Genomic DNA, 23,345 nt, shown 5'->3' with positions numbered 1-23,345 from the left:
GATTAGAATACCATTTGCATTATCTTTGTTGCCTTTCATGCCATCCCACCCATCTCATACTTTCCCTTTCTGCCTCTGAAGAACATTTGCTAACCCTCTTCTACAAAATCCAGTCACCACTCTACAGTGCATCCAACTCATGTTCCAAGCTTTTCAAGTTAGGATTTCATCTGATACATCTTCCTCTTTGTACAGCCCAATCTTCATTTACAGCACCGTGTAAATAGGAAGAGAGCTGGGCAATGGTATTCACACCAGAATAATACTTGGCAGTGGCATCCGGAAGAATAACAGCTAATCATCATCAGCCTTGCTCCTAGAAGATACAGCTGGAGACCTGTTGGATCTCAAGGATAGGTTTCAGAAGTGAATGCCGACTGACAGAAACCGGTTGGAATTAAAATCTTCTCTTACCTAGTCGCCAAGTTTACACATTCTCTTTTGTAAACACTTGAGTAGAGCAGGGAACAGGAAATATATAGGGCAAGTGCTAGAAAACGCATGCAATTTCAGTTTAGAATGACATCATTTTGGAGGAAAGGCTGCCAAGTAATTTGGGTGACTGAGATACTGTTATTTATGTTGCGGCAAGTCATCCCACCCCAAACCACCAACCTTTTTTGTTTTGTTATTTTTACAGTCAAAGGGACCTACTATATTTTCACATGCAGAAGGATGTTTCATATGGGGAGTTCATGAATCTGCAAATTTATTTACCTGGTTTTTATGCATGTAACAAGAATATGGAAGTTTAGTTTAGAAATATGAAAGTTTTAGTTAAGAATATGAGTCAACTTGTCTGTTTTAGCAAGGTTTTCTTTCACTTATTTCTCTGATAATATTTCCCTATGTAATTATTATTAGATCTTAGTTTTATTTCTTTATAACCTAATTACATTCCTACTTTGAAATATCAAAAACTACTGTTAGCTTGGGGTGGGGGGGCGGAAACCTGAGGCTCCAGAGCTGCAGGTTGGCCACCCCTGGCCTAGGAGGACAGAAAACAAGAAAACTTCATGTTCCTTAAACCAACCAGAGTTGCAAGACCTGAAGAAGGGGAGTATGTGCCTGAAAGATTGTCTAACAGCTCTTCCAACTTCTTTTATATTTAGTGGACCAGCATGGTCCAACAACACTTCAGCTTAACTCTTCCTTATAGGGTATTTCCTCAGCCATATCCTATCTCCTTTCTCTGGGCCTAATTCAAAGCCCACTAAAATCAACAGACTATCAGGGGTGTCAAAGATAAGGCCTGTGGAGGCCCATTATTTAGCCCCTGGTGCTGCTGCTGGGTCTGGAGTTGACCCACATGCCACACATGGTGGATGCTGGCTGGCCCAGGCCCATAAACAGGGCCCATGACATGAACTGCACACGATGCTTACTGTGGCCAGCCATGGACTTGCAGTGTGCACGGTGCCCACTCTGACCATCAGGGACACCCTGCACATAGGGTCCCTCTGCCCCCCCACAGCCACTCTGGGGCAGATACCGTGTATAGCACAGTCCCAAACAATTGGGGTGAATGCCTTGTGTGCTGGATCTGATATGCAGGGGTTGGGGGTGGAGGGTGCATGGTAGAGTCAGCAGTCCGTGGGCCCGATCCACCCTGTGGGGCTGGCTGCTAGGGCCGTGCGAAATTTTGACAGCCGTTTCATTTTGACACTGTTTCGATTCATTTCAAGGTTGAAACAGCAGAATCAAAATGAAACAAAGGCTGTTGAAATAGCCTCGAAACAAAACTAGGCTAGTCGAAACGTTTCAACCATAGCACTGGGGATAGGAAGTCAGTCCAGCTGGGCTGACTTCCCATCCCCGGTGCAACATCCAGCAGGGGGCAGGGAATCAGTTCAGCTGGGCTGCCTCCCCACCTCTGGCGCAATCTAGAGTGGGAGAGGATGGCGAGGCAGCCCAGCTGGGTTGCCTCCCCGCCCCAGCCAGATCTAGCGGGGGGATGGCAAGTTCCTGGCTCACCATCTCGTATGAGTTCCTTTCCCCAGCTCCATGGTCCAGTGAAATGGTGGAAACAGCATCAAAACAGCCTCACTGTTTCGACGAAGGAAAACAATGAGGCTGTTATGACTCGAAATTATATTTGATACAAAACACTGTTCTGTATAGACCTCGAAACTGAAGTCAGAACAGAACAGTGCCTTTCGCACAGCCCTACTGGCCACATACCATTCATCTGGTCCATGAACTGTACCCACATCACTTGTCTGGCCTGTGGAACTAGAGGGCCAGATGAGTTTGACACCCCTGCATTTTATCCTTGCTCTGAAGACCTCCCTGCTAACTCTTTCCTTGTTTATAGTAGGTGAAAAGTGTATGTGTCCACACACAAGCTTTTCTAATCTTTGTAGTTTTCATGCTACCCACTGCTTCCTTCCCAGTCTTTCCTTCTAATCTATTCCAAAATATCAGCAATAAGGATACCTCTGTTCTGTAAAGCCAATGCAAACATACAAACATGGTGCATGTAAGCTAAGCCATTTGGATGAAGAGACTAAAAAGTTCAGTCAACAGCAGGGACTTTTTAGAAATGATGGGCCTGGTTTTCCGTGATCTTTCAACTTTATCTTAATTTCAAACCATGGAAAATAAACACTGCTCTTTTATAATTCACAGACAGAAATAGAGGGGATACTGTAAATGAAGTTTTATTAAAGAGCTCAAAATTCTGTAAATTCAGAAAGATACCAGATGCTATATGCTAAAAGAAATCTTTAAAAAAAAATCTGTTACCTAAAATCAGATTAACTCAGCACAATGTTGGAATACAACATTTTTGTTTGCATTCCAAGGCACTACTCTGTTAATTATAACAATAAAACGGCAAATATTTTAATTAATACAAAAATAGAAATACTGCTGATCCAACTATATTTTGTAACAATGCAACACTATTTTTCTTTCAAACGTAATCCTTAATCTGCTTTATAATATGGCTAACACTTAGCGAACTGTATTAAAATAGTCTAGGTTTAGGGTTAAGAAATTATACAGAAATTAGTTCGTTTAAATAAGGAAACTCTCTCAACTGTCAGCCTTGTCAAATAAATTTACAGATAGCTTGTATCCCAAATATTTTATATTATTGAATTAATTTTAAATATGTAAAGGGTGGCTGAAACAGCAATCTGAGATGTAGAACTGTCAATTTAACTTTTATAGAAGGTACTATTAAATTTACAAAAGAGCATTATCTTTATCACTCAGCCCATTTTATTGTACAGATTAAAACATGTCATTTCCAGCTCATGGAAACTGGATGCTGGGTGCTCTAGAAACTGCTGACATTGACTCAGATACCCTATTTCCTTCTTGACTGAATGTGCTGTAGAAGTTGATTGCAGTAGACTGGAGTTCGATGTTTATGTACAACTACTTCAATTTCTTTCACAAGCAAATCAGGACATAAATCACTTCCTTCTTTTAAAACTTCTGTGAAGAAGAACACAGTTTTATAATTATCAAATAGTCTGTCCTCCTCTACCCCATGCTCTATCAAACTGCCTGAAATTTGACCTGAAAGGACGTAATCAATGACAGAGAGTAAGTTCTCATAATCGTTTTACTCTTCTCCTTTTGTTTGTATTTGCACTATTGATATTAGCCTGTTTGAACATGGACTGAAACTATCAATTATTTGACAGAGGCTTTTAAACAAGCTATTGCATGATAGTATCTTGCAGTGACTCATAACTACTGCCAGATCTGAGGGAGTGATTTACAACCCCTTAATTTATCTAATCTCTAGATAGATCAAAAACACTGATGGCTTTGCCCACATATGCTAAATTTATCGCTCAGTCTAATTTGCTACATTATTCAAATAAAGGCCTGGTCCTGTGCCAGCTGAAATCCATAGAGAAACTTCTATTAATTGTTATGCACTAGCCCTAGTCCCCAGCTATATGTACTATTTTTATAGAAATAGACTTTTTTCTTATGTGAAAAAAGTCTTAAAATGACAGACCATCTAAAATCTTACCTAAGACTGCCTGTTGGATGTTTTGATCAGGGTCATCCAAATGAATCAGTAATTCTCGGTAAAGAAACTCAATATTGCTTTTAAGTACACTTTTCCCATCACTGTCTCCAATGCATTTAAACCAGCTAGTTAAGGTCTCAGCAGCTGCCAGTCGAACATCATGTGAAACATCATCTAGCCGCTTTAAGATTTCTAAAAAGAAAGGTTTACATAGTGAAATAAGACAAGCAAGGCAAAAATCATAAAAATTAAAACTCGAAACAATATCTTGTTCTTTTAAATTAAAATAATTTAAAAATAAAATGTATTTCATAATTATTAAAGCATAACATTCATTATTATGTTCATAACATTGCTTTTGTTACCTTTTGTGAGCTGGACTACATTAAATATAAATTTACCTAATAAGCATTCATTATAAAATAATAATAAAATAGGGCTGAAAAAGACCTCAGGAGATCACGTAGTCCAACCCTTTGCTCAAGGCAGGATCATCTTGGTCTGAAATCTTCCAAACAAATGTTTTTCTAACCCGAACATAAAAACTTCGAATATTATTGGATTGTGCTTTAAAATGTGAAGTTTAGTTACACTGAATAAAATGAGTTAAGGCATTTATGAAATAACTTAGATTTAATTGAATTTTTCCTAAAATATCAAATGTATAAACATATGCCTAATATGTACTAAAGCATTATAAAAACACAGATGGGACTTGAACCATTATGGTCTCATTTTAGCAGAGAATTTCTGTTACATATTTAAGTTTTTACCCAATATTATATAGTTAAAACACTTTGCACTGGAGACCATCTGAATATGCATGGTGCTAAAACTGAGTAGGATGTGAAGAGGACATTTTCTGATGCTTAGTTAGTGACTGCAATGATTACTTACACCTCTAATGTGAGAATCTTAACTTGTTAAGTTCCTGCTGTACTACGTGCTTACTACACTAATGATTCAGGCACCCTGCTTGAGAGGCTTATTTGGTTTTATACATATTTAAACCAATCTTTCCTCTTACCCAACACAGACTGCTCAGCCCAAATATGCTATGCTCATAGGTAATATATAAAATCTGTAGACAGATAACAAATTGCACTCGACTGTATGCAGTTGGGTGATAACTAATTCTTACTACAAACGCACACCACCAATATCTCTTTGGTGGCTTGCATACCTACATGATTTTCTAATCTAGAACCATGGTGCTCAACCTCTGGCCCCACAAACACAGGGGTGGTATGAAGGTCTGATCCCGTGTGAGGTTGGTATGTTGAGTTAGACTGCACACTGGCTTGACACACTGCATGCTGGACCTTGCTGTGGGCTGCCCAACACTTCTCATTGGTGTTATGCCACATGCCAGTGTGATCTAGCATACAGGGCCACATCACTTTGCCTGCAGGGCTCCCCACTGATCTGGGAATCTGACAGTGGGGAAGTTACAATTTAATATTATCACTGCTCACTGGTTTCCCTGATGTGTGGGGAGACCCACAAGCCAGACAACATAGCTTCATGGGCTGGACCTGGCCCACAGGCCAAGACTGAGGACTGCTAATCTAGATAATTACTCCTAGAAATGGAGCCTATTTATAGTATTGTCATGGTATCCTGTCAGCACCAGTTTGAACAGCAGAAGCAAGCAGTACAGTGTAGCTACTGTTTGTATAATGCATTTTTGTTCCATCGCCCCTGCAGTTAAAATGTGTACTATTTTTACAGCCTTAGTTGGGAACAGATGCAGCAGAGAAGCAGGCAAGCCTGGAGAAGGGGATAATATAGAGTGAAGTTCCATCTAGTGGACAAACATACAACAGCACTATTTATTTAGCTTGATATCCTTCACTGTCCAAAAGGCTCAGACCAACTATGATACTGAAGGCACTGATTCTGCAAAAAACTGTGCGTGTTTTACCTTTGCACACACTATAGAGTTCCACTGACTTAATTTTACACACCCCCAGTAATCCCATTTTAAGTATGTATGCAACTGTGAAGGTTGGGGGTGGAGGGGGACAGGGGACACAAGCAGCAAGGGGGGTAGCAGGGGCTGTAGGCAGAGCCCAGGTCAGGACCAGAGCCAGAGCTATAGCAGCCACCTGCTGCCTCACCTTATACTCAAATCCAAGACAAGGCTCCCCTCCGTGCTGAATGGAAAAAAACCTCATCTTGGATTCAACTAAATACAGTATTCACTCTGGGTGAAAAGTGCTGACATGTAAAGAACTATGTGCTACTTGCATCTATTTCACTTAACTTAGACCTCATGCTGGTTCTATGCACAGGATTTGGACTAGATGATGAAATAAATACCTACTACTTTATATTACTGCTTTCAACATTCCTAGCATCAGCAACGTTGAAAATGGCTGTGCAAATTGCATAAAAGATCCAAGGGCCAAGACTGATGTGCTTCATGCAACAACCAACTAATTTTCACCATCAAAAACACTAAAATCCTGCAAAGGCAGCTTTAGCTATGGAGTTGCTTACATCCCCATAACACCAGAACATTTGAAAATATTACTTTAAATTTGAAAAGTATTTACAGAAAATACAAACTGTACCAGGATACAAATACAAAAGCAAATCATACCGGGATAAATGGTATTGAGCTTATCTGGACCAAACTCCTTCCCACAGACACTTAAAAAAACGTTGACAATACGGCAAGCCGTTAATCGGGTAATTTTAGAATCTTCATCCATCATGGCAATTACCTGAGTCATCAATGCATCTTCTACTTGATGCACCTGCAATCAATAAAACAAACAAACCACCAGAAGTCAGAGTACTAATTGGTTATCTTAATTTGCTAAGTCTGTTTGAAATCCTGATGGTTTATTTAAAAAAAGAAAATTCTTAGCTGTGGTTACATATAAGAATCCTTCATTTGTAGTTGTTATTATTTCCCTCAAACATAGGCTGTTGGGTCAGTTAATTGGTGAGCATTTTTGGAAATACATCAGGCAAATCTAGTGTAAACAGGAAGAGTTTAACTTGCTCTCAGGTGACTTGATTCTTTTTGTTCTTTTTAAACATTTTGCTAAGACTTCCAAAATTTTGGAGCCAGAAGTGACATTGGCACACCAATAGATGGCACTCATGATCTAAATGGAAGCATTTAAAGGCCTCTAATAAAATGGCATGCCCACTGCTGACTCTCACATTTTTGTGGTTTTAATGTGTATATTTGTTATTGTACGTCACTGTGGAAAAATACCACAGTTCTGATTAAGCAAAATATTAGGCACATGATTTAATTTAAGAACGTGTGTAGTTTCTTTGAAGTCAGTGTGACCCGAGAGGTTAAGCATATGCTTAAACACATTGCTGAATCAGAGCAAACCCCCAAAAGCTAATTTTAATAACATGTTTAACGTCAGTTGTTTATATAAAAAAAGTTTTGTCAAATGTAAACACATATAAGAGGGATAAGGGAGTGATACTACTGCAATCAGCAAACTAATGTTGCCCCACGATATTTTTTATGTGACCTGTACCATGGATATTGTCATCACAAGATGAAATACATAAGAAAAAAATCCAAAACAAAACATAATGTGGCCCAAAGAGAGGCCAACCAGATCTAGATTAAACTTTCTGCTTTCTTTCTTTTATCCCCTCTTTCTATTGGTGATGTTTCTAAATCTCAGTTTAGATGAGTATGCATCTGGAGGAACTTTACTGAGTTTAAATGCATGCGACTGTGAGGAGAACATAGCCGTAGGCATGAGCATTGGGGTATTTCTAACGTGGCTGTCATGGAAAGGGACTGGTCCCTGCTGAAATGTCATGTATCATAGGGTGTTTATAGACGTGCTCTGGTGGGGTGGAGGGGTGGGGTTTTAATCAGAGCGGCTCCGAGAGCTGCTCTAATTAAAATGCCCAGAGGGTCATGTGTTTCAGCACCCCCGGGCTGAAAAATGGCAGTGGGGGCACTTTAACTAAAGCTTGTTCGACGAAGTTTAGTTAAAGTGCCCCTGTCGCCATTTTTCAGCCCAGGGATGCTGATACATGTGATGCTAGAGTGCAGTAATTACCACAGCAGTAATTATCACGGCTCTAGCAGATTCAATCTTGAATTGGGGCTGGACTTGATAATCTTCTGAGGTCCCTTCCAGCCCTAATGTCTGTGATTGTCTGCTCCGGCACTGTAATTACAGCGTGTCAGAGCAGCCTCACTGCGCGTGTATAGACACCCATAATGCAGCTGATCACCTCCTAAACACTGTGGAAGACAACAGCATTATCAGCGCAAGTGGCCATTTTGCCAACACCTTTCAAACATCCTGAGGTGCCTAGCTTTTCCTCCCATTTAGTTCTTGCACCCAGTTCTAGCCCCCCTCCCTGGCTCTTTCCTTTAGCTCTCTTCCTGATGGACCTGTGGGCTCCAAGGTAGACTGCAATTTTCCTTTGCCATGGTACAGTGGAAGTATGTATTGCTAATAGCAGTGCTGCTGCAGAAGGATCAGTTACAGGTCCAATCTTGTTAGCAGTCCCAGCTTTAAGGCTTACTATCTATGGTTCTTATGCTGTATACAATAGCAGACTCGAGCCTGCACAAAGCCCCACTACACTTCACAATAGTGAGCACTGTGTCGAATGCCTAGTGCTTGCAAGATTCAGCCCTGAGTAAGGATATAATTCTTCCCCCATCCCTCTGCCCATCTCAGTTATTTACCGTCTCCTTGTATTTTAAATTACTATAAATTTAACAATGAGATTCATCAAAAGACCAGTGAAAAGCATTACACATTTGAAGGACATTCTTTTTAAAGGGTAAGTTTGAGTTTACTCTGTGCTCCTGATGGTTTTCAACCTCGTACATGTGATGGTGAAGGGGGAGCTTACCTCTTTCGGTGAAAGCATTTCACTATAAATAAGAGCCCAAAGGCATGATATAGCTGTGGTACGGATAGCAGCTGCTGTTCTTCCAGCGTGCCAGTGCAGATTAGGAGCCAACATGTCTTTTATCACGATCTCAAGGTAGCTTAGAAACTGCCTAAAGCCAGAAATAAGAAAGCAAATAAAGGTTCATGAGAAAGTGGTGAAGAGATTGACAGGCCAAAAAAGAGAATTTTTCATTCTTAGAAGCAGGATAGACAGAATAAAAAGACCACAGCATAAAATTATAAATAATATAATCATACATTTCACTGCAGCATTGCATTACTTATCTATTTCCAGCTAAGTATTTGGGCTTCAAGCACACACAGCTAACATTCAGGAAAAAGGGGTTCCAAACTTTTTTCCCCTCCTATTTCAGTCTGCCAATAACTTGCCATGTTATCTTTGCAAACCACTTACCTTCCTCTACGTCTCAATTTATCCACCTGTAAAGGGGAGATAACATAAGACCACCTCACATGAATGCTGCAATGATCCATTAGTGTTTGCTCCATTGAGGTTCTTATATAACATGACAAGAACAATTGCTTTGATGAGACTTGGAATAATTCAGCTTCCCTTTAGCTCAGAAGCCACCTCCATCAAGGATGTGAGCTCAGCAGGATTTTCTTGCACTGATGCTGGCACCACAAATTGGTTCTTGACGGTAGGGATGCTGGTCATGTTTATAGTAGTACATGGCATGTCATACACGCACTGCGTTTGTCTTGCTGGCTCTGGGTTGTCAATATGGAAACCCGCAATACCTTTGATCATGATCAAGATTAACACCGTCTTCTGCCTCGCCTATTGAATGAGCTGCTACAATACTAAAGAGTTCTGTAAAGCTAGACTACTTGCAGCAGGTGATAGTCACAAGAGCTCTAGCTCAAGCAATATTTATATTAAAATGAGAAAAAGGGTAAAAATTTTGGAAACCAGCCTCCTGAGAATGCCTCCCTGCAACAAAAAGAGAAGAAACTGCTGCTGACCTCTCCAAGAGTCCCTGTAGGTGAAATTAAGTGGCTCCTACAAAGACATAACATGCATCTGGAGGTACTCAATGTGTACATTGGTGCTGAGCACTAGTCCCCAAACAGCTTTAAAAAAAAGCCATGGGAAAGATTTCGTCAACAGCTCTGTCAAGGTCGTAAGAACTGGTAGTGATTGCTGTGCCTCAGGGATGTAACTACTGCCACCTATCCTTGCTGGATGGATACAAAACCATTATGAGAACAGGTTTATCCTCTGGGTATAATCTTACTGGAATATGAATGAGAAGATTTAAATAGTCTGCTTTGCTAGTGAGAGTGAGCCAGGTGTTTATTCCCTATACCCAAAAATGGAAAATTATATTCTATATGACAAATACACACACTTGGCTTGGCTTTGTTTTTTTTTTAAACTGTTTCAGTCTATAATAGCAATCAGAGACATGTGAGATTATGTTCCCATTTCTGCTTCTTAGCCAGCAGGTGGCACTTATGAATAAGTAATAAACAAGAGACATGCAGCCCCTCCAAACAAATTACAATTTGGAAATGAGACTTGGAATTAAAGTTTCAAAAGTGAATATTCTGAGGCACTTAATTGTGTTTCTAAAAAGAAAACGGTCATTTCCTGTATGAAAGGTTTCCCGAAAAGCCCTAAATGCTGATCGTTATCCTTTCAATCTTCCTTTTAGTTCCAAGGTGGTCTGTACTAAGTGACCCCTGCTTGCTTTTGTGTTTTTAGTAAGACCTTCTTTAAAGGCTAAAGAAATATCTGTCAAAATGTAAAAAGGTAGATTCCAGACTTTGTGCTGTCTATAATGCCATGTTCCCTGGGAAAAATCATTGTAAAAAATGCCTTGTATTTGGTATAAGTGAGGCAAATCAAGTAAAATACTGACACACAGTAAGACAAAGCAAGGAGATGGCTATAGAAGAGATGCTTAACAAGGTCCATTGAAAGCTCTCAATCTGAACTATTAAACTGTTTAAGAAAAACAAAAGCAAATTACTTCTAAATAACGAATGCTATTATGTGACTAAAAGAAGGTGAACATCTTTTTGTAGAAGACAGGCATTCAGACACAAGAATGTTACTGTTACTTCTAAACTGAGACTATCAGATAACCACCTCCCCATGCATTACGTACAGCATTTTCATTGTTGTTTGTATAATAAAAAGAACACATTTGATAAAATAATGGAATTTCATATTTGTATCTGTATCGGCCAAAGGTGAGCTGCTTTCATGCAGTGAAATTTCCCCCTTTTTATTTCCTCAGTTAAGAATTTGCCATCACTTGTTTTTAAAATAAGTGTAACATGGTTCCACGTACATAATTACAAGAATACCTAGCTCATATCCAGTAGATATCAAAAAGCTGTACAAAATTGGTTAAAACCATTATCCCCATTTTACAGATGTACATCATTAAATCTTATCCTCGCTTTATTTAGGTATCAATTACTTTACACACTAGAGTAGGGGGGAAGTTTAGGTTAGTCTCGTTTCTCTGTTTCTATTGTACAACTTCAAAGATATGCAATTTATGTTATATACAACATGTATACACATTAAAAAAATGAGTCCCACATAAGTCAGTGTCAGTAGGTCTGTAATTAAAATCACTTTGTTTTGCAAATGGTTTTGGATTCAAGTTGAGAATGCAAGCTCAGTGCCTTCAGCATTTAATCTACAATACATTATTAATCCAAAGTGCTCCAAATGCTACAAAGCACACCAGAAGGCAGTCTTGCTCCCAAGGAGCTTGGATTCTAAATTAGACCATGCAGTTCAGAGAAAAAAAATGCATCAGTTTACAGCAAACGGGCTCATCTCAGAGCAGCAAAAGTCCTTTCCAAATGGCGTTTTTTCCTTCCTTTTAGGGTAGGACAAAGACTTACAAATTTAAGGCCTAACTGTGTATGTACCACTCATGTGAGAGGCCCTTAGTCAAACAAGTAATCCCATTGACTTCAACAGGATTATTTAGGGCTGACCCTTGAATATTCTGAAAGTACATTGTAAGCACATGTTAGAAATATGGCATGCAATCCTTCAGTTACAAAAGGAGGGCTTTATCAGCTGCCATCTTAATTACACACTTTGGCCCTGATCCGACAATTGCATCTGCTAGAAAGGACCTGCAAATCAAGCAAACTCTCACGGACTTCATTGGGACCCTGTGTGAAAATCAGGGTTCCCACGTTAGTAGATTCCATTGCAGGATGTGGACATTCACTATTAAGGCATTAAACATATTGTAAGTGATAGAGAGAAAGATACACAAGAGGACAAAACAACATTAGCCATTAAAGAGTCATAATAATTCCTTGCTGGGGATATAGTTCAACCCTTTTAAATACTGTATTAGAAATTGTTTTTTTAAATAAAGTAGATGATAAATCTTTCTGTTGCTCAGCTGCAAATTTTTACCTGGATACAGACTGATGATTTATGTAGCAGTCAGCTAAATAGATACCATTTTTTCCCCTAAATTTCCTATTTTAACTTTCACAGAAATGCTAAGTGTTTTTAATCCAGCAATTTTTTTGAAAACCTCCCACCATTGCAACATTACCGGTACAACTCATCATGGTGGAACCTCTACAAAGAACACAGGCTAGGCATTTTTTTTTTAAACTACTGTGCCATGTAGACCGATTTTGAGCAGGGTTTGAAAAAAAAAGTATTTGAGACCTCTACTTCAGGATATGAAATTCCCCTCTCCCCCATACTAACACAAATGCAATTAGAAAGGTTAATTAACCACCATGAACATAATTTTGGAATGATACAGTATTGTTTAAACGGCAGCTGTGAAATCACAACTGTACCTACCCCTCAGAGTTGATGGTTTCATTTGCTCTCTCAAGCACCTGGGATAAAATAGTAAAAAGCTTTAAACGCATCTGTGGGTCTTTGGTTGGCTGAAAACAGGTCTTTAGGATGAGAATAAAATTGGGAAGAACTTTGCCAATGACAGGACCTAGAAAATAAACATTGAAATCCTGTTTCAGAGTTGTACTAAATAATGTTTAGTATTAATGCAGTAAATAATGTTTAAACATTTGTCATACAAGTCCAGCAAGAGATAAATTGGCATTCAAAGTAATGATGGATATAAACACTGCAAAATGCAGCATAGATATGCTTCAACGTAGGTGTCAGGAGTTAAGTCAGGCTGGCAAGGAACTATGAAGCTCCTTCAGAACTATCTTAGAGTGCAACGTGCAGTACAGACATACTCTATGTTAGTACATACTACCTATCAGGGGGTGGGACTTCATAGCTGAAGGGCGGCTATGAAAAAAACCCTTCAACTCTAATGAAAAGGCTGGTGCTCTACTTTGTTCTGAAGAAGTATAATCTAATGAATTGGAAATACAATGGTTCACAAGTGGGTTTGCTTTAAGAAGCCTGGAACCTGTCAAAGCTTCCAGTGAACTTTGCCTGAAAGCACAGCTGAAAACTTTCCTATTATATAGTTTTAAGTGGTGGGGGATCCCCATGAATGGTCCGAAGTCCAGGGCAACAAATCCTGATCGTTGGTTTGCTCTTGGAGCCTGAGATAAGTAGCCAAATTTTGAATCTCAAGACGATGACAAACTGCCCGCTGGATCCTTGAAATCAATCCAGACAGAGCAGGCTAGAGTCTTTGGGCATCTTCACATCATGTGCTCCAGGTGGAAGGAGGGAGCACTTTAATTAGAGCAGTTCTGAGAGCTGCTCTAATTCAAGCACCCACAGTGTCACATGTATTCAGTGTTGCACACTTCAAAATGGCAGTGGGGGCACTTTAACTAAAGCTCACTTGATGAGCTTTTTTTTAAGCACCCCCGCTGCCATTTTAAAGTGCGGGGTTACTGAATACACGTGACGCCAACATTGCTGGAGCGTGTTAATTAGCATGCAACGGAGCAGACATCCGGCATGTGTATAGGTGCCCTTTGTTCTTCTTCTGGGGCCTCCCTTGCAGTAACTAAGAGAACATTCTAAGTATTGCCTGTTTCTAAAATGTATATAAGAGGTCTTGTTTGTACGGGCCAGGCGCAGACATTTTTCAGAACAGTCATGTAAATTTTAAAAAATCATAGCAATTCTATCTGAAATGAATATTCATCTTTTTCACATTAACTTTTCTGTTTATTAACAGGACACCAGAACACTAATCTCTTCATCATTCCAAACAATACATAACCACAATTTAACTCAGTATTTTTAAAGGGGGAAAATGAGCTTTTGTTGCTTCTTTAAAAAGACCCGAAAGGTTCTAAGCTTTTATTTTCATTCATTTGTAAGTGTGTTAAAGCTCAGACATGCAGCATCCTTGAAGTTTTAAGACCTGGCTGTACCAAACTTTGGCTGGGAAGATCTAGTTGGGGATGGTCGGTCCTGCTTTGAGCAGGGGGTTGGACTAGATGACCTCCTGAGGTCCCTTTCAACCCTAATTTTCTATGATTAATATCTTACCCTCTGTTTTGGAAGGACTAGAGAACTGCAGTGAAAGCTCTCTTATCTAAAAGGGCAAGAGTATCTGGATCAAATAAACTGTGGCTAAGATGTCAATGAAAGTAAACTTAATTAAAAGATTTTAAACAACCCGACTACAAGCCACTTTCGTTTTGCAGCTGCTGAGGTTTTACTTTGGTGTTGTGTTTATTCCAATAAAACTAATCATTCAGGAAATCCTTCAGCAAAAGCAGGCTTGACAATACTTTGATATTTCTAATGAAAACAAAAGCAAAAATAATCCTTTAAAACAGGGGTTTTCCAACCTTTTTTAAGGACTGTACCCCTTCTGGAGTGCACCCCCTTCCAGACCAGGGGCAGTGGGGTGCTGACAGCTGGCTGGATGTGAAGTTGGTGGCGTGTAGCAGTGATGCGGAGTGGTGAATGGTGGTGGCGGGGGGTGGGGAAGCAGCACATGGTGGTGGCAGTGCAGAGTGGCCAACAGCTGTGGCAAGGAGTTCACTGCCGCCCTTCAACACTCCATGCTGCCCCCGCGCACCACTTCCCTGAGCCACCGTGCGTACCCCCTGGGGCTGTTCTAAGTACCCGCAGAGGTACGCGTACCCCCGGTTGACAACCCCTGCTTTAAAAGAACCATTCCAGACCATCTCTAGGTCATGAAACAAGCAAATTCTTTTCATTTTGTAAGTCACATTTAAAAACATTTGCGCTTCTTTTCTCTTCCAATGAAACTGTTAAATTTCCACTATTACTTCACTAATGACAACAGCATTCTGCCATTTATGCTATGTGAAGACAGACCAGTCAAAGTATTCATATTCCAAGGGAAGTTCAACATCATTAAATATCTGGAAATTCATTGTCTTAAACTTGGAACAAAATAGTAATTTCTGCTGTCTAGACTTAGATAATGCAGGGCCTAAAATACAGCTTGCTAAACTTTCATGCCAATAAATAAGACTGTATTGTTATAACAATTATCCAAGAGGCACTACTCTATGGAGATCCTGAAGTATTTTTAAAGCAATGCTATATATCATACTTTGATAATAGTAAGTTAAATAGATGAAGAACAAACAAACTAATCTGAACCACTTATTTCAACATAAATTCAAATAAAAAAAAATAGGTAACTGGAAATGAGTAAGTCTTGTTGAATTGATTAAAAGAAACATTATGTGTAGAAATGAAAAGAACATGAGAATAGCACTATAAGGAGTTGCTGTACCAGACAAGACAGAAAACATAGACAACAACATGTCATCACTATAGGGAAAAGCCAAAATGTTTATCCAGACATTTTATGATTTACTTTGCATTAAGTAGAATATAGACAAATGTCTAGAAATTCCCAATCATGGAAAAGAAGGGAGGATATTGCAGTCATGCTAACCTTTCAGCACTTGCATTGGATAGTTTTTTTTCTCTCCTCTATGAATGGCCAGAATTTTTACTGGAGTTCATCTCTGAACAAAAGTAAAGTAAAGAACTCAGGAAGGCTTCTTGAAGCACATCTGGAGATGAAGGGAGATTAGGGTAACATGAACTAGAAGGTTAAAAAAAAAAATCAGGATGATAAAAGGGCACTTGTCCCTACAGGTCCAGGGTGAGTTTTACTAGATACATACAGCACAGGGGAAGTAGGCTGGGGTGTTGGTCCCAGCAGAAGGGGACTTGAAAGACCGTAAGTGCATAGACAGATGAATCATGACAGAGAAGGCCTTATCCTGTATGTAGCATTGGCCTTGGGAGAAGGAGAAACCACTTAACTAATTCTTCCTCTACATAAAGTCCATTCTTTTCTTTTCAATGCCATTTCAAACCTGAGTTCAAATTCCAGTTACATCTGTACTTGAATAACAGCTATGCCAAAAAACTATTTTATTAAGCTCTTTTACCAACAGATTGCCATTATGACTAAGGCTAGGTATGTCAATAGAGCAGACTGCAGTGTAACGTTGAGATACCTGGCCTAGATCTAAGCGAGCTAGCCTATGTGCTGGAAACAGTCTGCAAAAAGCTCTGTGTGGGCTAATTTATCCTGCTTCTCAAGTGTCTCTATTTTATACTGCAGAACACAGAATGGTTAGAATCTATGGCATCTGTCAAATTAAAAATCCTGGGAGATGCCGTGACATTGCAAGTCATACCTGAATGAGTGGCAATGATATCTAACTGTAGTAATTCTGGAGAATAGCAGGTCCAATTATCATGAGACAGAGACACCCATTCCATAAGCTGGACTATATGTTGTTTGTAGAGATCAAGAAAGCCATTCAAATGCTGTACCTCAGCTAATGAGGACATAGTCTCCTCTACCTGTTTGAAAACAAAGAAAAAAGCTAAAATATTAAACTTAACCAAAATGCTGTTAAAAATTGATTTTTATACATTTCTGACTAGGATGGCCATGCCATCAACACCGTCAAGAGTTCCAACAGATAAAAAGGCATAAAAAATGCAGTTGTAAGTAAAAGACACAATGGGAACATTGTTCACAGGTGGTTTACAACATATTGAACACTTCCATTTGCACCAGTAACACATTAAATCCATAAACAAACAGATCTGCACCCTGAGACTCACAGCTTAGTTATACATCTCACTGTGGGCTCATGATTGAAAAGACTGGCAGGGGCTAGTCTTCATGTCCAAAAGTATTTTAACCCTAATAAGACTTGTCCTGCATTAGTCAGCACTAGAAGACATCGAGCCTATCTAATCAAAGTACTGACTTTACATTCTTGAGACAGAGACTTGAAGTATAAATACTGATTTATTCTCATGCCAACAATCAAAATAAACCTGCTTGATAGACTAGATAGTTCAAGAGATTGATAATGGAACATAAAGCCTTTAACCTCTAGGTTACCAGGTCAAATCTGGACAAGTTCAGTCCAGCAGTGCCTAAAATACTTGCCACCTAGTGGCTGATACAAGTTCTGTCTATCTAGGGTTATAAACTGTGCTCTTACCATGATATCTAAGCGCCCAGTTGGTGGTCTTACTCTATTTTCTAGAGGACAGGTAGACAGTAAAGACATTAGCATTTATTTTGATTGTTCAGCATAGGACTAGAATCACTAGTATATTAAGAGTGCACGATTCTCTCACATTCAGAGGAGCATTACTGGGTCATCCAGTGTGATCTCCTTTATCTCTATTGGAGGTGCACCGATGCATCAGTCCGTATCATACTGGCACCGATAAAAGAAAAATTGACATTATCGGAAATCGGCATTCTTTGGCTGATGTGGCCGATAATGTTGCGGATAAATGCCATGTGCATGCGCGGCCAGGAGTACAGCCCAGCAACTTGGAGAGCTGGCTGGTAAGTCTGTGGAGAGAAGGGGAAGATCGAGGCCCCCACAGTGAGGGAGGGAGCGGAGCAGGGGCAGGGGCTGCCTTGCAAGGGCAGAATGCAGGACTGAGCTGGCACTTCATCCGGGGGGGCAGGGAGCAGCTCCAGCCGCTGCATGCACCTCTGTGGAGGCATGGTGGGGCATGTGCCCCCTGGATTTGCACACAGGGCAAGGGTGGGGCTGGTGCTTCAGGCTCGGGAACTGAACCAGACTCTCCCTGGCAGCTGTGCTTAGGCCAGGCAGGGGCCAGGCAGGGTGGCGGCAATGGCACTAAGAAGGGAGGTATTGGGGGGGGCTATAGCTACCCCAAAATTCACCATAGCTCCCCACTCCCAGGGCCATCACTGCCTGCCCGAGTGCAGCCGCCAGGAAGAGCCTGGTGCAGTCCCCAGCCCTGACTGTACAGTGGCAGCCCACCCTCGCCCTGCACACAGATCTGCTTCCCCAGGGGTACGTGCAGTGGCTGGAGCCACCCCACTCCTCCCACTCCATCCTGCGCCCTGCCCTACCACGGCTGGGCAGCCGCTGCCTCAGCCCCTCCCGCCCTCACCATGGGGCCTCGATCCGCCTCCCCCACGCCCCTTTCCCCAACAGACTAACTGGCCAGATGCTGCTTTCCAAGCCGCCAGGCTACATATTGGCAATTGGATCAGTATCAACCAATATTGCTGGTCAATAATCGGCCATTGGTATCGGACCAAAAAATCTTTATCGGTGCACCCCTAATCTCTGTGACTTGTGCCCTTACTTAACTGTCTGAACATGGATTTAGTAATACAATTATTTGGGTAATGTGTGTATATAGTCAACAAGTTTTGAGATGAATTGTTAATTCAGGATCGAACTATCAAACTTCCACTTACAAAACTAAATGTAAATTGTTTTCTATAGACTTAAAACTAATTTAATTAAAATGTTTTGATTTTGGAAGTCATATGGATCATATAGCACCTTGAATACAAAGCAGCAGATGAACCAAAACATACTTAAGTGAAGTTTCCAAAGAAAGAAAGAAAAATGTATTAACATTCTTAGTTAACTCAAAAAGCACAAGCAGTGCTTCTCCTTGTAAATATGTGAAGCAGATTAAAGCTAAAGAAAGGACACTTGCAGATCTGCAAACCGCACGGATATCAGGAATAAATTCTTGATATGAATGTTAAGTATTACTAGCCTGGTTTTCAGAAGTGTTGAGGGCTTCAAATTACTTTGAAATTGTTGGGAGTTAGGAAACTCTGGAACTGAAAAAGCAGGCTTTATTTCTCTTAGTGACAGATTTGAAAGACTGGAACTATATAATCTCATTGCCAGATTCCCTATCTAACTTGCTGCAAGAAAAGCTAATGAGAACATGGATTTTCATCCAAAGTAATGTCAACTGTAAAAATAATCCTTAAATGCGGGAACATCCAAAACATGTACTATTCTTGTAGAGATTTTGTCTTATTTAAGAACCAGGATTTACCTTCATAAAACTCCTTTGTCTAGTACTATGGATTTGAAAGGTTTTGAAACTGGGTTTTGTCCGCATTATAATCCATTCTGTAGCCAAAGCAGCAAGCATGAGTAACATGGGTAGTTTGGGTTGTGGATTTACTCATTCAATACAAAGGTTATAAAGAGGTCTCCCACAAGTTCTTCACAAAACAGGGCTTTCAGCTCAAGAAAAACTCCTTGCAACCTGTTATACTTGTCTAAGCTTTGTTTCATTTCCCCTCTTTCTGAATACTTTTCAAAGAGTATGCCTCTTTGGAGAGAGCCAGCGAGTGAGAGGCCATAAATACTAGTAAAAACAGGCCTCTGGATTATCATGCCTTGAAGCAATAGAAGAGGAAGTAGAAGAGTTATCAAATTTAAGAAGCCAGTTGAAAAGCAGGCTTGGGTAGGCCACCAAGGAGTTATACTGCATAAAGATGTCCTGCTGATTTATCTGATATTTAGTTTGGGGAAGAGGAGGGAAGAGAGAATTAAGGAGGCGAGATAATGGTTAGACAAAAGGCTCAACTATTATCATGGTATCTACAGATGTTGCTCCTGATTTTAAAGAACGACCAACATCATTTAAACGTTTGATTCTGATGAGAGGTGAAAAGGTCAACTAGTGTAAAAGCACTGCAATGTTTGCCTAAGAACATAAGAATCCTTTTGGAAATTGCCACTTTGCAGGGGCTAGTAGCTCATCTAGTCCATAGAAAAGAATTTGGGACCAGTCTCAGAAAACTGCATGATTAAATATGGCCGCTTAGTAATATTGTCTGCCTTAGACCATGTGTGAATGGCCTGTTTTCAGCCTTTACAGGGATGGTTCTCTATGAAATGTCTTTATTCTTTTCTAATCAATATCTAGGGCAGTTCTCAACCTTTTTGGATTTGAGGCAAACCCTCACTGGACTCTCAAGGCACCCTCCCTCCATAACTTTTGTGTACTGAGTGTCACCCAATTTCAAAAGCTAATTTATATATTATACACTGCTTGCAGATACCAAACCAAACCAAGCTTTACCAGAAGGAGCGGTGTGTTACTTCAACCCGGCTCTGCAGTCTATATAGATCGGGTGCTGTAGCGGGGATTTTTGCTGCTTTTATCTAAAGCTAATTCAATCACCTATTAGATAAAAGTGCAAAATAAGCCCCGCTAAAGCACAGATGTTGGGTGAGAGGTCCAACTAATGTGATGCCTTTTCTGGGCATGCGCTGGTTCAGCACGAGAACATGCTGAGTTCTAAAGCAAATGCTAAAGAAAAGTCCCACTTTGTTTTTTTTGTGTTTTTTTTAACGTCTGCAAACAGCCATAGTGTGTTCACCTCTTTGCAAAGGGACTGGAGGATCAGATAAGCAGGCATAAGACTGAGCCAGAACTTATCTGTTTAGCTTGTCCTTTGAAGGGTGTGAGGAAAGTAGCAGATCTGGGGGCAACCCAAGATGCACACACTGGTTGATACTCCCTGGTCTAGGGGGGGGTGCATCTCAGAACTTAGATCTGAGATCCTCCTCAGGATCTTCTTTTTCCCTTTGGAGGAGCCCTTTATCCCAACTCCTACATTTTTGAGTTTTGTAATTTCTTTAAGATAAATTGATTTACTTAAGGAGAACAACTTCAACGAAAGATTCCTGCTCCCTTTGTCAAAACAGAATCCCTGATACTGAAAAATAGAAGTAGCTCATATAAGGGCTCTCTGGACTAGTCCCATGTTCTGTACAGATAAAGAGCCTGTAGCTATTGTCTTGTGGGAAGGTATGAAGATGATAAGCTATCGTGACCAACTGGTACAGGCAAATCTTCCTTTACTCAATTCTTTTTCCTTTCCAAGGGTGAAAACACAACAATTTCCTCGCTATTTGTTTATATAAATTAGTAGGACTTTATACAGAACCAGTATTGCAGAAAGAATCAGGTCAGATTGCTTGAAAAACTCTTTTAGCCCAACAGAAAAAACAATGGGTCAATCAAGCCGTTCCAATTTTCTTTAGCTGCACACAAATACAACATTATCTGAATGTGAAGCTCTGGATCAGCTAACAAAATGCCATGGGCTGGCCTGCCTAAAGCATATTACAGAGAAATGTTGGTTTTTAGATGAACAAAGTTGGGGAAAATTTGTTCCTAGAGACTTTACACCTTTGAGAAGGTTTTAGATGAGAAGGGAAAATCAGAGAGGCTATTTTTTATGTCTTTTGAAAGTTAGATGACAGTAATTTCACACGGGAAGAGCACATGAGGTGACATTTCTAGGTTGTGGATGCTTGATTTATGACATCTAAAATTAAAAGATTTTTAATCTTATATAATATTCAGACTCGTTAACTTTCACTCTCTAAAATAAGTATTTGATCTTTAAAAAAGTACAATACTTCCTGGCTTTGTTACATCTTCCTTACAAGGCTAATGTAAAGCTTTAACTAATATTTGAGAAACAAATTTGAGATACTGGGATGAAAGGCACTCTATGAGTCAGTGCATTATTTCCAATAATTACTACTTGGGCCTTAATTTAAAAAAGGAACCTGGAAGAACAGCACAGCAGATATGAGGATTGTCTTGTAAGAGAATCAAGAAGTAACAATGGTACAGAACACCATAGAGTTGTCTGATGTATGGATGTTTACTAGTGAATAATAATGATACTTTTATATGGTTTTCTCGATTCTTCACAGTGGTTCCACAGCACTAAGTAACCTTCACAGCAGCTCTGCAGAGGTATATAGGGACAAGGAGGTTTAATGGCTTATTTGAGACCAAAGATGGAGTCCAAATCAGAATTGCAATTAAGACTAAGCAATTCTAAGGTTCCCACTCCTATACTCAATTCCTTCACACATTTTTCTCTCTTACAATAACAAAGCAATCTGATGAATATAGAAGAAATTTATAAGATAAGACAACAGTGATGTGGTCCAGTTTATCAGCAGGTATGAATCAGATTTTTAATTAAGCTATGATTTATGCCAGTTAAGAAGCTGGACCTACATGCTTTAAAAATCAGACTTCATTTATGGGAAAAGAATACGCAGACAGACAGAGCTTATGGCATTCTCTCTCCACCCACAGTGACTGTGTCACTTCAAATTCTTTAATCTTTACTGCTCCGAGTTGAGAAACCTGAATGTTAAAGCATGAGAGCAGAGAGACTGATAGAAGCATCACTGAGACAAATCATATTACCAAGAGTATCAAAAAAAACCAAACAGGATTTTGTGAATGGCATGTTCAGATGACATCACCTTTTCATGAAGATGTTCCAAACGAGGTATTGCCATTATTGTCACCAAAACTTTCATAAGCTGCAAACTAATGTCTTTACAGTCTTCCTGGCAGCATTCAATCAGTGCTTGTGCACAGCCAAGCAATTGTTCTACATATAAGACCTACAACAGAGAAACAGAATATATATGTTTCGTTAGGAATCAGTAGACATCCCTTCTTTCAGTCTATGAACTCTGACAGAGAAGAGAGATTAACAAGCAATAGCAAAAAATAAGAAATTTTGTGTACCCTGATAAACTGGATACATAGTTTTTCCTCACCAAGATGGGAAGAGGATTATATTTACCGTTTATAAATAATTATTTTATAAATATAGATAACTAATACATATGATCCTCTTCCCATCTCTAAAATGATTGCTGTATTGTGGATAAAAATGTATTAAGACACTTGGGGGGAAATTTCTATACTTCCAAGTTCCTGAAGTGGAACTTTAACTTGTAATGTAGGTACTACACTACTCCCAAGTACTGTTCAGAACCTGAATGTCACATAACACTGAGAGACAATATTATAGAAGCACAGAAAACCTGAAATTGTGGTTTTATCATAGCCAGGTTATCCAAGTTATTGCAACTTAATGGGTGAAATCCCAGCCCAACTGAAGTCTGTGGAAGTTCTGACTTTAATAGGTCCTGAACCTCACTCAATATTCTTGTCAGTTCGCAAAGTTTTTAACTAAGCACAACAGAAAACAGTAGGCAGAAATTTCATAATTTTGTAGGTTTAATGTTACCAGTGGAAGAGGCCACTGTCTTACAACTGGCTAGCTCCACTTTTCAGATACAGATGAAACTTAAGAATACTTTTTACACAAAAATGGTATTTATCTGATGGACAGGGCCAATCTTTAGCTAGTACT

General features: G+C 39.7%; 1 protein-coding gene across 3 annotated transcripts in view; it reads right to left on the bottom strand.

Moving 5' to 3' along the window:
* Positions 1–2,647: 2,647 nt before the first annotated feature.
* Positions 2,648–23,345, bottom strand: part of DNAAF5 (dynein axonemal assembly factor 5) — a 54,004-nt gene continuing 33,306 nt past the window's right edge. For 2 of the 3 annotated variants that reach the window (XM_025215796.1, XM_025215795.1), the window contains exons 7-13: positions 22,441–22,584; positions 16,507–16,675; positions 12,725–12,872; positions 8,858–9,008; positions 6,600–6,756; positions 3,995–4,186; positions 2,648–3,444 (exon numbers count right to left, since the gene is read on the bottom strand). In XM_025215796.1, the coding sequence (XP_025071581.1) occupies positions 3,314–3,444; positions 3,995–4,186; positions 6,600–6,756; positions 8,858–9,008; positions 12,725–12,872; positions 16,507–16,675; positions 22,441–22,584 (1,092 nt within the window). In that variant the 3' untranslated portion in view covers positions 2,648–3,313. The remainder of the gene's footprint in view (positions 3,445–3,994; positions 4,187–6,599; positions 6,757–8,857; positions 9,009–12,724; positions 12,873–16,506; positions 16,676–22,440; positions 22,585–23,345) is intronic. The other variant, XM_025215794.1, reaches the window with a different exon arrangement.

This window comes from Alligator sinensis, unplaced genomic scaffold, assembly GCF_000455745.1.
Source record: "Alligator sinensis unplaced genomic scaffold, ASM45574v1 scaffold1084_1, whole genome shotgun sequence".
Taxonomy (NCBI): Eukaryota; Metazoa; Chordata; order Crocodylia; family Alligatoridae; genus Alligator; species Alligator sinensis.
Note: the sequence above shows the minus strand (reverse complement) of the source record. Positions and strands in the feature narration are given on the sequence as shown.